This window comes from Thamnophis elegans, chromosome 16, assembly GCF_009769535.1.
Source record: "Thamnophis elegans isolate rThaEle1 chromosome 16, rThaEle1.pri, whole genome shotgun sequence".
In the NCBI taxonomy this organism is placed as follows: Eukaryota; Metazoa; Chordata; class Lepidosauria; order Squamata; family Colubridae; genus Thamnophis; species Thamnophis elegans.
The window spans coordinates 12,527,795-12,542,708 of NC_045556.1; the positions used below are offsets into that span (position 1 = coordinate 12,527,795).

Consider the following 14,914-nt stretch of genomic DNA (forward strand, 5'->3'; position numbering starts at 1 on the left):
ACTAAGCAAAAATGAATTCTGTTTGAAGCTTAGCAAATTGGGTGGTGCTCTCACCCAGGCTTCCTTAACAAGCAAGAAGCGGAGTCTTGGTCCCGGCAAAACCTCTTTTATTTACACGATTGTGAATTCCTTTCATTCACAGTCAGCAAGGCTTAGCAAACAGTCTTTCCAAGGAATATTTATCAACACGGACCTTATCTTGCTCTGAGAGCTGCCAGATAACTAGTTTCCAAATGCAGGGCAAGGCAAAACTTGGCACAGAGTTTTTTATAGTCACAAACAGAACGTTCCACGGTCAAAATGACTGAAGGAGCGAATTGTTTCCTGCAAAAGCCCACTCATTTTATTTCCTATGGGAGGGGCCAATCACCTCCGAGGTGTGGCTTTACTCCTAAGTTGATCCTGCTTTCTTAGTTGTTCTTGTCTTCCGGCAGTTCTGCACATGTGCATACTAGGAACAGGCTCCAGCTGTTCCTCTGCCTCTCCACTGCCTTCCTCCCATTCTGCCTCCGACACAGAGCCCTTGTCTGAGCTTTCCTCAACCCCCAGGACTGGCCCATGTTCCTCCCCAACCTCCTCACTGTCTGATTCTGATGCCAGCTCTGCAAGCCGCCAGCGGGCCACAACACACAGAGCCGATAGTAGTTTATGTAACAAACCATGGCTTTTTTACCATAAGGAAACTCAGTCATAAAAGCTTTTAGTAGACATCCTTTCAGGATAAACAGTATACCACCTTATTCCATTTTCTAAAGGGCAAAATGATTTCTCCCTTTCTAACTCTGGGGCTATTTATTCAAAAGTGACTCAGAGTGTTAAAAAGTTCTCGCATCCTCTCTTTGGCCTGATGTCATTTTGCTGCAGCACTGTTTTGCTGATTAATCTATCTTCAATTTGCACATAGACAATCTGACTCCTTCAACATCTGGATTCCCTCTGAGTGTGCAAACTTTGCTTGCTAACAACATTCCTTGCAACCGGCCCATCGAACTAAAGCCGCATACAGCTGCTGAAGCTATCAACATCTGCAGATCTGATGGCTTCTGAAAGGCAAACTGGTTTTTTTTTTGTTTTTTTGTTTTTTTTTTTGCTGGTCTTAATCTCTGCAAACTCCCTACTGTTTTACAAGACTCAGATGCAATTATTACAGTAGACTGATTTCTTTGGAGAACTCATGTCCTTTAATTCAATAGAAAGGCAGTTAATCAAAATAAGCCGATCCCTGCTCTATCACTCTTTCCATTATAATGCAAGCGTATTTCCTGTTATGGTTCCTTACAAAATCACAGTGCAAATGAGAGAATGCAATCGTGCTCTCATGCCAAACAAAATAAGATCCCCTGAATCTGCTTAGTCATGTTTTTCGATTACACAAGAAGAAAAAAGCAGGGATTGTTTCAGCCCCCTGATCATCTGTTTTGCTGAAACTTTAACCTATCAAGTATTTCTCGGAGGAGAAATGCAAAGCCATAAACTTGATTAGGGAAGAGTTCATTCCTCTTCCCCATCCCCCACAAAACCACATTGTTTTCCTTCAAAAAGTTAAGCCAATTGACCAATGTTACATCCCCTAATATGAATTAGAATTCCTTTTCTTTGTCTCAAAACAAGCAATTAAAATGAGCATCCTGCACGTTAAAATGAACGTGACATGGCTGTATCCTTTTTTCTGTGGCTGTTCTGCTTTGCAAAGGCATGGAAGAAGTAGACTCTGCAAAGCTGTTAAGCAGATGGTCTTTAGTATAATGCTTTGCCTTTATCTTTTCTGTATGTTGTGTCTTCCTGTTTTTAGATAGACAGACAGACAGACAGACAGACAGACAGACAGACAGACAGACAGAGTGAGTGAGTGAGTGAGTGAGTGAGTGAGTGAGTGAGTGAGTGAGTGAGTGAGTTAGGTTAGGATGGATGGATGGATGGATGGATGGAATAATGGATGGATAGATAGATAGATAGATAGATAGATAGATAGATAGATAGATAGATAGATAGATAGATAGAGTTAGGTTAGGATGGATGGAATAATGGATGGATGGATGGATGGATGGATGGATAGGTAGGTAGGTAGGTAGGTAGGTAGGTAGGTAGGTAGGTAGGTAGGTAGGTAGATAGATAGATAGATAGATAGATAGATAGATAGATAGATAGATAGATAGATAGATAGATAGAGTTAGGTTAGGTTGGTTGGAGAGAGAGAGAGAGAGAGAGATGATAGAGATAGATAGATAGATAGATAGATAGATAGATAGATAGATAGATAGATAGATAGATGATAGATAGATAGATAGATAGATAGATAGATAGATAGATAGAGAGAGTGAGTGAGTGAGTGAGTGAGTGAGTGAGTGAGTTTAGTTTAGTTTAGTTTAGTTTAGTTTAGTTTAGTTTAGTTTAGTTTAGTTTAGTTTAGTTTAGGTTAGGTTAGGTTAGGTTAGGTTAGGTTAGGATGGATGGATGGAAGGATGGATGGATGGATAGAGAGAGAGAGAGAGAGAGAGAGAGAGAGTTAGGTTAGGTTAGGTTGGTTGGATGGAGAGAGAAAGAGAGAGAGAGAGATGATAGAGATAGATAGATAGATAGATAGATAGATAGATAGATAGATAGATAGATAGATAGATAGGCAGGCAGAGTGAGTGAGTGAGTGAGTGAGTGAGTGAGTGAGTGAGTGAGTGAGTGAGTGAGGTTAGGTTATGTTGGATGAATGGATGGATGGACGGACGGACAGACAGACAGACAGACAGGGAATTGTGAGTGGGAAAATTAGACAGGGCCTTCGCAGTGGTGACACCAATTTTATACTTTTAAAATGTTATTATATGTTGTCCTGAGGATTTCTGTTTATGGTAGGAGTAAGGTGAATTTCAGATTCCATTAAACAATTAAACAAGAGATACATTCATTCTCTAAGCATTGATAGATACCATTTCTGCCCCTAAAAAGATATCCTATCCACTAATAGCATGGTGATTCCCACAGTACAGATAGGAGGGAAAGCTTGTTTGAAGACAAGGTTGGAGATCTGGATTATGACATTGGCACTGCATGCAGAACTTGGAGTGGTGTGGTGGCCTAGAGGTGGACCTCTCGCCTCCCAATCAGGAGGCTGTGAGTTTGATCCTAGGCAGATATTTCTCTTTCTGGGCACAATGAGAATATATATCTGCTGAACAAAACTCCACACTGGCAACAGGAAAGGCATCTGGCCATTAAAACATTCTGCTAGCTCCATTCAGTTGCCTAGACTCCACCCCACAAGGAATTATGGGGTTGTTAAAAGATGATGATGACTGCATACAGAAAATCCCAGTTTTAGTCTCCAGCATCTCAAGAAAAAGTTAGAAAGAGCCCAAGATGAACAGCTGGGGTAGCCATGAAAAACAAGTAGCTCATGTGATAAAGTAGGGGGAAAGAAAATGAGTTTTTTTGAGTGAAGACTAAAGATTTCTTCTAAGGCCCCATTAAAGCATTATCCAGATCTAATTCAATGACTTTTCACCAGGGGTCAAAGGGGTCAACATTGACCCCAAAGGTCAATGGGACTACCTAATATCAAGGGCATATTGATATTGTTATTAAACTTGGTCACGTAATTCAGCCAGATGTTTAGACTGGATTTGGCATTTTTATCCCTTTTGTAATAGTAGTAGAGCTGTTGTACTATTAGGTAAAGTAATCTGGATTTACATTTCCACCTAAACTAAATGTTTGAGGGTCCCTAAACAACCTGAAACTTCATGAAGTGTATGTGGACCTTGGTTTAGTTCTTATCTGGGTAGGAAAGAAGAAGAATGAGTCTTCTGGACTTTTTGCCAGGTGCTTTTATGGGATCCAACATGGGGTGACTAAAGGGCCTGGGACTTCCTTTGTCCTTTGTCTATTCTGCTTAATAATTCTGGGAACTTGTCACAGTGCACACAGTTTTACTACGTGTGACAACCCAGGAGCAATAACAGCAAACAGAGGTTTGTGCTGTGACTCAGCAGAAGTTTGCTGTGAGTTGAGTCGGGATGCAGGACTAACAATGCAGCTGGGGCTCGTTAGTGTCGTCTTCTGGAGATAAAAGGACGGATGGTGCCACGCCCTGGTTGCAGAAGTCAATGTTCATCATTCATCGGTCGTGGTTGGTTTTTGAGAGACACTTGGATAAGTGGTTTGCTTTCTATAACCCTGATTCAAAGAGACACTTGGAGAAGTGAATTGCTTGTAAGAGATCTTTGTTTTTGAATTCTGTTATCTTCTTGCTAGAGACTTTATTTATGTTTATTTTGGGCTCGCAGCCAGTCTGAGCCGAGGACTGATAAAGTTCTTTCCTTTTAAGTCTGTTTGCCTGTCGTCTTTGAACGAGCAAAGAAGGGGGGACAGAACAGGTTTGTAAGAAATAGTGGTTTTATCTACAAAAGAATATATACTATACATACATAGGCAGGAGTCAAACAATCAGTAAATTACAGCAGGGAAGAACACACGGCGCATGCGAGAGAGATGCCCTAACAGGGCCTCTTATTATTATACAGGCTCTTAAAGGGATAACAGCCAAAATCTTTGCTGACTCATTCCCATCATTTCACCAGTGCATCATCAGAGCAGCTGGTCAGCTCTTAAATCACTACCCCGACAGAACTGCAGTCTCAATATCTGAAGAAGATTGAGGAACATGTTCAAAGACCCTCAGCTTTCTCTAAGATGGCACTCTTGAAGCACACCTGGATACAATGTCTGCTTGTGGGTCTGATGATTGGGAATACTGGATCTTGTAATCTAAGCACATTTTAGACTGAGTGGGTTGGGTATCTCACAGGTGTAGGTATGCTGGACTTGTTGTAATCGGGTTTTTTCCCAGGAAATCTTACACCCGAATACAACAAGACCAGCATACCTACACCCGTGAATGAATATATATATGCAGGGCTCCGACTCGGAGCAGGGCGCAGAGGGGCTTGTTGGCCACCAGGAGGCACCTGAGCCTTACACCAGTGGGGAGGAGACAAGGGAGTGTGATCCTGATGTCAGCAGTGAGTTGTTCCTGGATGCCCGGCAATGGAGAGCTAATAGGCGTAAGGAACAGTTGCGCAGTTACAGGAGGTAATTGCACTCAGTGCTGGTAATTAGGTTCCTCTCCAGACTATAAAAGGAATGCTTGTGCATACTCCCCTTTTGCAGAAGTCAACGCATGAACTAATGTTGGAGAACAGTACTGTGAGGCTGGCAGGCAGGATTGCTGCCGAGGCTTATCTGTGTTGGATTGCTGCCAAGGCTTATCTATGTTGGATTGCTGCCAAGGACCTCTCTGTCTGTTAATAAATTCTCGTAAATTATTTTTGGCTTGGAGTGTTTGTTTCAGGGAGGATGAGGACAGGGACACAGAGAAGAAGATAAAATTAAGTGCTCTAATCTTTTAAAAGTCTCTTTGATTCCTAAATCTAATAGAGGATTTGATATACTAGAGGAATATCAAACTAGATCAACTCAATTAAATCTCCCCTTGCCTGGGGAGAACTAGATTTTGTGGAGTGGAAAAAAAAACATAAAGAAAGGTGGGGGGGAATTATGGGAACATCTGGGCATCCTGTAGTGCAAGTATCTTTGAAGGCTTCTGTTGACCTTTTATTCTGTGCAAAAGTCTGTTTGCAGTACTGGGAAAGGGCCTTGAGGAAGCCAAATGATTTGCCAGGTTCAAAGTTAAGGCAGCCACATTAGTCTCTCCTGGGAGGGAAAAAAGAGCTTGTTTGCTCTGGTCCTCCCTGCTTCTCCTTCCAAGCTTGCTAACCCATGCAAGGTTAAAGCGAAACAATCCAATGGGAGAGAGAAAAAATAACAAATACCATCCATGAAAAACATTTTAGTAGTTATTAAGATCAGAGAGTCTCAAACTAGCCACAAAAACTGGATGGAACAAAAAAAAAGAAGATTCGATGCCTTTTCCAAAAACCTGTGAAAGCATCGGTGGAAGTTGAGGATTAGAAGGAAAAGTGGGGGGGGGGGGAAACAGCAGCTCTTCTGCAGAATGTGATTGCTAAGTATGTGAATCCAAATGGTGTTTTTTTTTTCTTTTTAAGTCTGCAACATAATATTTTAGATGGAGCAGAAGCGAGCAGAGGAAGTCAAAAAGAGTTGAACAAGGAGAGGGCAGGTTAAATAAAGTTAGAATAAGGGTCAGAAAGACAGATACAAAGAGGATGTCAGGAGTATAGAAAAAATGGTCAACTTTAAAAAGAAATGTCAGGAGGAGGGATAGGGAATACACACACACAGAGACACAGACACACACAGACACACACACACACACACACACACACACACACACACACACACACACACATATATATATATATATATATATATATATATATATATATATATATATATATATGTCCCTCTGTGGGTGAGATGGGTGATTCCATACAGTAAGTAACTTCCCTAGTGACAGACAGACGTATCATAGATGGAGAGAGGGGGGAGGGAGAGAGAGAGAGAGAGATTATAAACAGACAGACTATTATAGATGACAGATGTGTGTGCGATAGAGAGATGAGAGATAGATAGATAGATAGATGGATGGATGGATGGATGGATGGATGGATGGATGGATGGATGGATGGATGGATGGATGGATGGATGGATGGGCGGGCGGGCAGGCAGGCAGGCAGGCAGGCAGGCAGGCAGGCAGACATATTATACATGACAGATGTAGGTATGTGTGAGAGAGAAAGAGAGAGAGGCAGTATATGATAGAGACAGAGAGACAGACAGACAAATATATTATAGATGAGAGAGAGAGAGGCAGACATATAGGTAGGTAGGTAGGTAGGTAGGTAGGTAGGTAGGTAGGTAAAAAGAAAGAAAGGAAGGAAGGAAGGAAGGTAGGAAGGTAGGAAGGAAGGAAGGAAGGAAGGAAGGAAAGAAAGAAAGAAAGAAAGAAAGAAAGAAAGAAAGAAAGAAAGAAAGAAAGAGAATAAGAATTTCAGGCATAAAGAGAGAAAGGAGGGGATGCCAGATAGAAAAATATGATGCCAGGGAAACAAGAGACAAAAGATAAACAGTACCAAAGGGGAGAACAAAAACAATGTATTATTATCTTTTTTGAGCCCTGGTAAAAATTTCACGCAAAAAATAAAAAAAAGCTGCAACAGAAGCTAAGTCCCCTTCAAGGAAAAACAAGAGTACATTTAGGTTCAGCACTCAAAAAGGAAAGGAAGTCAAATCCATAAACAGCACAGAGAATCTTTAAAAAAAAATGTGCACGAAAGCCAGAGGCAAAATCTCCCCCCTCGCCCCCCCCCCCAAATCTCTTGCAAACAACTACTGTAGATGGAAATTCGGCAGCCCTGCCAAGGGACAGGGGAAGCCGGGGCCAAAATGAAAGGGAGGCAGTGGCTCAAAGAAAAAGAAAAAAAAGACAACAGTAACAAACTAGCTAGGCGGCTCAGTAGCTAAGACGCTGAGCTTGTCGATCAGAAAGGTCAGCAGTTTGGCGGTTCGAATCCCTAGCGCTGCGTAACGGAGTGAGCTCCCGTTACTTGTCCCAGCTTCTGCCTACCTAGCAGTTCGAAAGCACATAACAAATGCAAGTAGAAAAATAGGGGCCATCTTTGGTGGGAAGGGAACAGTGTTCCGTGCGTCTTCGGTGTTTAGTTACGCCAGCCACATGACCACCGAGACGTCTTCGGACAGCGCTGGCTCTTTGGCTTTGAAACAGAGACGAGCACCGCCCCCTAGAGTCAGGAACAACTAATACATATGTACGAGGGGAACCTTTACCTGACAAACTACCTAGAGTTGAGCATTGCATCACAAATAATCTTTGCTTCCCTTTGTTCTCACCGACATGCATTTCACACAAAACCACAGAAGACTTCCAAATGTCCGATTTCTCTTGTATGCCAAATAAACTCAAGGACTAAATAGTTTTTTGTTTTTTTTTACGGTCATAACCAAACACAACCTATTTAATGCTGGGAGGCAAAATTGTTGTGTCAGCTCAGCTGGAGATTAAATTTAGATGGTGCAGTGAAAAACCATCAACAACTCAAAAGACACAAAAATAATAGAAGGGAGAGGATAAATCAGAAAAGGAGCTGACACTGCAAATGTTTATTTGAAGAAAACAAGGAGAAACTGAGAGAAATAGGGAAGGGATAGTGGAAGGGGAGATGAAAAATAAGCCCAAATGTAATTATTCTTAATTAACAGATTGGGCTGTGTTGCTGTTATTTTTTATTTTTTTTCCTGCACCAATGTGCCCTTTTTTTTTCACCCCAATGGATGTATATTGAGTCATGGGCAGTGAGATGGTGACATACAAATTCTCTCTCTCTCTCTCTCTCTCTCTCTCTCTCTCTCTCTCTCTCTCTCTCTCTCTCTCTCTCTCTCTCTCTCTCTCTGTGTGTGTCTCCCTCTCTCTCTCTCTCTCTGTGTGTGTGTGTCTCTCTCTCTCTCTCTCTCCCCCTCCCTCTCTCTCTAAAACTCTGGAACACCTCAAGCAATTTCAACCAAACTTGGTACACAGATGATTTACTCTCTGTGGGAATAAGACACCTCTAACACTCCTCGTGTGTGTTCTGTTAAAATACAGCCTGTTGTGCCTTAAAAAGGCTTCTGCTATACTGCCGTAAAATGGCTTCTACTGTATAGCGCTGTGGAGTTGCCATAATAACTGCTTCACAGTACTCTATAAGGGGATGCCTCTGATAAGGGGGAAAATCCAACATTAGAAATTACGTTTGGTCCGGACATTTCCCCCTTATAAATAAATACCCGAACAACACTGGCTGGGGAATTCTGGGAGTTGAAGTCCTCTAAGCTTAAAGTTGTCAAGGTTGGAGACCTCTGTATTAGGGTGTTTCCCCCCCCCTCACAAGTGAAGTGAAGCTCTTCAAGAGGCTACTGACCCGTCATGGAGTTTTCAGAGGTACAGAGCTGCTCCCTCAGCTTTTCAACGTCATCCGGGTGAACCTGCTCATAGAGGGTGCTGCCGAACCACTCCGACTGGGGCTGGTTCAGGACGGGCGTAACCGAATCCGAGACGTAGATCACCCGGCCTGTTTCCGCAGCCACCACGAAGAGAAAACCATCAGCCGCCTCTAGGATAAGGTGCTTCAATTCCTTAAGAGAAGGAAGACAAGAATGTCAGAGAGCAAAACCTATGCTGAAGCCCTTCACAGAGAGCGGCCATCTTGTGCTCTAATTATTATTGGACAACACTTTCTGTTTTTGCTCGCAAACTACTCTCTTTTTGTTTTGGAATATCTTAAAATTGGACAGGTCCCTGGGACTGAGTATTATTCACTGTCTTCTGTCGTTCTTCTTGGTTACGCTTCTTCAGTAACGTTCTGACTACGTTTTGACATTTGTTTAAGCAATTAGCTGCCAGGCCTGTTGGCTTCCATCCTTTCTCCTCAGTCTTGCTATACCACTTTCGGGCCTTCTGGATAAATAAAACAGCACCCACCATATTTTGGCTGAAAAGAAATGAACTGTCTTACCACCGTTTTCCTTCTCCAAAAGACACGTCCCCATTCTTGTCTCTGAGCTTAAATTACAGAAAACATTTACACAGATCCATCCATTTGTACAATTGAGTGTGTATCGAACACGCTTTGTGCATTGTAAAGTGCTTGGAATACAATTACACTGTATTCCAGACATTATTTCAACAGCCTCAGACCTTCCTGGATATGGTCAAGGACTTTCATTCTTTTTCTCCTGAAGTCTTGAGTTTGACTTCAAGGGAGTTTGACTTCAGGGGAGACATGATATCAGTGTTCCAATATTTGAGGGGCTGCCATAGAGAGGAGGGGGGTCAACCTATTTTCCAAGGCACCCGAAGGCCAGACAAGGAATAACGGATGGAAACTGAACAAGGAGAGATTCAACCTAGAAATAAGGAGGAACTTTCTGACAGTGAGAAAAAGCAACCAATGGAACAGAAGTCGCCCTCGGAAGTTGTGGGAGCTTCATCCCTGGAGACTTTCAAGAAGAGATTGGACTGCCATTTGTCATAAATGGTGTAGGGTCTCCTGCTTTAGTGGAGGGTTGGATTAGATGACCTACAAGGTCCCTCCCAACTTTGTTAATCTGAGAAAGGACAGGAAACTTTGGATGTGATGTTCAGCAGAAGTTTCACCCAGCACACAAATAACCCATTCTACTTTTAATTATCAGACTTTCTACCATACCTCCCGTGCACGGTCCAATCACAAGAATTTCTGTTGCAAATTAACTATAAATTGTTTCCCCTTTCCTTAGTTCTCTAAACTTTAGAAAACAGAGATCATTACTTCTCTCACATCATGTTGTCATTTTCCTACAGACTGGAATATACATACAATGCCCAGCCAAAATAAAATATCACATCAGGGTGAAGGCACTTGTTGGTTGCCTACAACACAACAAACCATAAACTACTCAAGACCCTTTAAAGCCTCTACTGAGTGTTATACAGACCGCAAACAATTTGTGTGTTGTATGTGTGTGTGTGCAACACCAAAAGTTAATTATCCATACTGATTTTTAGACATTTCAAATGTAACGTAACGTAATCAACAGACAGTGTCCCTGAAAAGCATGGATGATATTTCTCAGGGCAGAGATGTCAGCTACATCGACAACTATTCTGCTTCAAAGCCACAAAACACAGGGACAAAGAGAATGGGAAAGGAGGAGGAAACCAACAAGCCATTGTGTGAATTCAGGGGTAAGATTCAGCCGGTTCGGATCTGTTCGGGCGAACTGGTAGTTCCCTCAATCAGTTTGCCCCGCCCACCTGCCCCTGCTTTATTCCATCCTATATTTCAGCGTTTCTCAACCTTGGCAACTTGAAGATGTCCGGACTTCAACTCCCAGAATACCCCAGCCAGCGAATGCTGGCTGGGGAATTCTGGGAGTTGAAGTCCGGACATCTTCAAGTTGCCAAGGTTCAGAAACACTACTATATTTCCTTTGTTTGAAGCCCAGCTGATCAGCGCAGCAGAACAGATTGCCATGTCTCCCCTGTTTTACTCACCGCGGCTGCAGGGAAAGGTAAGATTTAGTGCTGATTTCAAATGCAATGTGCTCATGCGCAGCGTGAAAAGCGCCCCCTGAAGCGAACCAGTCGTTGCACCCGTTGAATCCCACCGTTGGGTGAATTGCAACCTCCTGTTGACCCCAGGACGATCAACCATTCAATGTGACGTTATTTTAGTTGGCAATTAAAAAAAAGTGTTCCACATTATGTCATTTCAGCTGAGTTCATGCTTAGCAATCAAGTGAAGCTATGTGTGGTTGTTAAGAATGAGATTTACATCTTCTGGGGTTCAGATAGCCTGAGAACACATTTATTATAGCTCCGTTATGTTATGAGGTTGACCATTGAGAAGCAGACAGTGGAGGTTTCTACGACACTACCCTGTTTCCCTGAAAATAAGACTTCCCCGGATAATAAGCTCTCCCCTAAAATATTTAAATGCATGCGCAGCCAGTCCCCACCACTTCCTGGGGGGGGGGGACACCCCACACACTCCGCCATCCATGCAGAACGGTCTCATGGATGCTGCTCCTGCAAACCCTAGCTCCCGCGCCGCTTCTCTTAGTGGCGGCCACAAAAGAGGTGGCAGGCCAAGCAACGCTAGGGCTGGCAAGAGTGTGCCAGAAACAGAGACAGAACTTCCACCCCTATCTGGATCAGTTGAGCCGTGGCCCGAGGTTAAGGGGCCTCCTGCACCTCCAAAATAATAAGACCTCCCTGAAAATAAGGCCAAGCGCTTATTTTGGGGGGGTCAAAAAATAAGACCCTGTCTTATTTTCAGGGAAACATGGTATGAGCAAAGAAAGTTCTTTTAATCCACTGCCCCATCTTTAAATGGGCTAATAACGAGGAGGGAAGAACCTGTCTAGATGGGGAGACCTTCAGAAATATAAAGGAGGTTTCTGCAGCCCCCATGATTGCCTTGTCTTTCAATCCGCTTGTGAACTCTTCCTTGGGAACGAATGGAAGGGTAGGTGAGAAGCACAGGAAGGCGGAAGAGCTGCTTCCAAGGCAATGATTAGATAAACGGGGCTTGAGCTCATTCCAAGAGAGTAACTGGAGAAAACATCTCAGGGAAGCCCCTCTCTCGTTCACTAGCAGTCAAAACGAGGGAGGAGGAAACCACACACAGACTTGCAAGACCCTGTTCCTACCGCTGTCCCAGTAAACATCTGTTTACAACCTCTGCTTAAGATAACAACCCTGTTGTTGTCTTCCATCTGTTTTTACCTGGGATGAGTGATCGCTTCCAGAAAGCAGACTGCACTAGGAAAGACAGGACATTCACTCGCCACCTTTCAACCACCTTGTATGCAAGAAACCAACCCACCCCCCAAACCCCACCATCCTCATTATATATAAAAAAAGAAGCTATCCTCCCTTGGGAAGAAACCCCTGCCGTTCAAACTGAAGGGGAACAATCTAAAGACAAGACGGAAGAAATTTCCACTAGGGCTAGCTGCAATCCAGCCTCCCTGTAATATGTCAAAAACGTGCTCCTGGCTTCTCTAACCCCTGCAAGATCCTCAAGTTTGCTCTGCAGCCTTGTACAAAGCCACCCACCTGCTCGGTTAGGAAAGAAGGCTTATATGCTCCATCGGTAGATTTGTTCCCAGTGCCCCTCATGGACTTCATGTGAGACACTGCCATGCGTAGGATGGTCAGCTTGTCGGGTTTGCGCGCCAAGGCGCTGCAGGTGGGCACCATGTCAGAGAGCTCGGTGATGTACTGGGTCATCTTGTTCCTCCTGCGTCTCTCGATCTCACTATGGTTCTCCCTAAGCACACATGAGAAGGAGCAAACCGAGAGAGAAAGCGAGATGCTGTCGGTAAAAGATGCAGTGCTTGGAAATTGGCATAGCAGATCCAGGTGGGCTCAAAGGAGGGGAGGCACTATGCCCGAGCATCCCAAAGACTTAAAATGCAAGGACCAGGGAAGAGCAATAACACTTAGCCCTTAGACTTATATACCGCTTCACAGTGCTTTACAGACCTCTCTAAACTGTTTACAGAGTCAGGCATATTGTCCCCACAACAATCTTGGTCCTCGTTTTACCCGCCTCGGAAGGATGGAAGGTTGAATTAACCTTGAGCCATTCAGGATCGAACTGCTGGCAGTCTGCAGAGTTAGCCTGCAATGATGCATTGTAACCACTGTGCCACCATGGTCATTCCTTCCTTCCTTCCTTCCTTCCTGCCTGCCTGCCTGCCTGCCTGCCTGCCTTCCAACTTAGCAATAGCACTTAGACTTATATACCACTTCACGGTGCTTTACAGCCCTCTCTAAGCAGTTTACAGAGTCAGCCTCTTGCCCCCAACAATCTGGGTCCTCATTTGACCCACCTCGGAAGGATGGAAGGCTGAGTCAACCTTGAGCCTGGTGAGATTCGAACTGCCAAATTGCAGTCAGCCGATAGTCAGCAGAAGCAGCCTGCAGTACTATACTCTAACCACTGGACCACTGTGGCTCTTCGAGAGAGAGACGTTGTGGGTGGGCTCTCATTCACATTTATAGGTTTAGGTAAACTAGCAGAATATACAGGTAGTCCTCGACGTACAACTGCAATTGAGCCCCTAATTGATGTTGTTCAGCGAGACATCTGTTAAATGAGCCTTTTCCCCATTTTACAAACTTTCCTGCCGCCGTTCTTAAGTGAATCACCGTTGTTGGTAAATGAGTGATCTGACTGTTGAGTGAATCTGGCTTCCCCATTGACTCTGCTTGTCCAAAGGATTGCAAAAAGGTGATCCCGTCACCTTGGGACACAGCCATGGTCATAAGTATGAGTCAATGGCCAGGCATCTGAAATTTGATCCTGCGATCATGGGGGTGCTGGGAAGATCGTAACTGTGAAAAACGGCCCTGAGTGCACTTTTTTCAGTGCATTGTAATGTTGAACTGAGTGAACAGTTGTAAGTCGAGGACTACCAGTACCAGGTGCACCCAACAGTTCTTGTGTCTCAATCTACACTTACAAGCAAATGGATCTCAGTCTAGAGCAGCGGTTCTCAACCTGTGGGTCAGGACCCCTTTGAGGATCGAACAATCCTTTTACAGGGGTCGCCTAAGACCTTCAGAAAACACATGTTTGAAAAAATACGGACAACGTAAAATAATTTTATGGTTGGGGGTCACCACAACACGAGGAACTGTATTAAAGGGTCATGGCATTAGGAAGGTTGAGACCCACTGGTCTAGAGGAATGTTGGGTTTATGGCTAGAGGTAGTGGCCATGGGGAGAGTAGGGAGAACCAGAAAAGTGGGGTGAAGTGGCCTTGGTCCTCAAGCCCTTCTTGAGAGATAAACAAGGGAACAACAATTAGAGCAATGATAAAACAATTAAAAAAGGATTTGTCATCTTTATCTGGTGGGCCGACCTTTCCCACAACCCGTATTTACACTGTCCTCATTACTCTCACCCATCTCACTGCAAAGAACATGGACTTTCAGCTTCTACTTTGGACCGCGAGTCTCCAACGTCCCTCAAGAGGGACTTATGAGGGCCAAAAGAGGAAGATCTTTCTTGGAAGACACCAGGCCTACCAAGTCTTCTGCTCTCCCAAATCCCTGCTATTTTCAGCCACGAATCCTACTCATGCCATTTGGGTAAGGACACCATCTTTTCTATTTCTCGTCTAGAGGCACTGAAGGTCCCAGCCAAGGTCATCTCCTGTTTGGTTGTTTCCCCCCTCCCCCTTGCTTAGAAAATTAGGGCACATAACCCTGGTTTTCCCAGGCACCAGAACACACATGGAACCCCCCTGCCCACAAAACCTGAAGTTGCAATGGAGGAAGCAGATCCACACTCCGATTTCGTGGCCCAGGCAGATCGTCCTCCTTCACTGAAATGAAAATAGGTAGGTCTTGGCAAGCCGGGGAGTTTCATGCATGCATGAATAGGAAGAGACT

General features: G+C 44.0%; 1 protein-coding gene across 1 annotated transcript in view; it reads right to left on the reverse strand.

The window, feature by feature from the left end:
* ARNT2 (aryl hydrocarbon receptor nuclear translocator 2) overlaps positions 1–14,914 on the reverse strand; it is a 48,164-nt gene that overhangs the window by 14,494 nt on the left and 18,756 nt on the right. Inside the window, exons 3-4 of the mRNA XM_032233142.1 lie at positions 12,569–12,782; positions 8,889–9,102 (exon numbers count right to left, since the gene is read on the reverse strand). Coding sequence (XP_032089033.1) covers positions 8,889–9,102; positions 12,569–12,782 — 428 coding nt within the window. The remainder of the gene's footprint in view (positions 1–8,888; positions 9,103–12,568; positions 12,783–14,914) is intronic.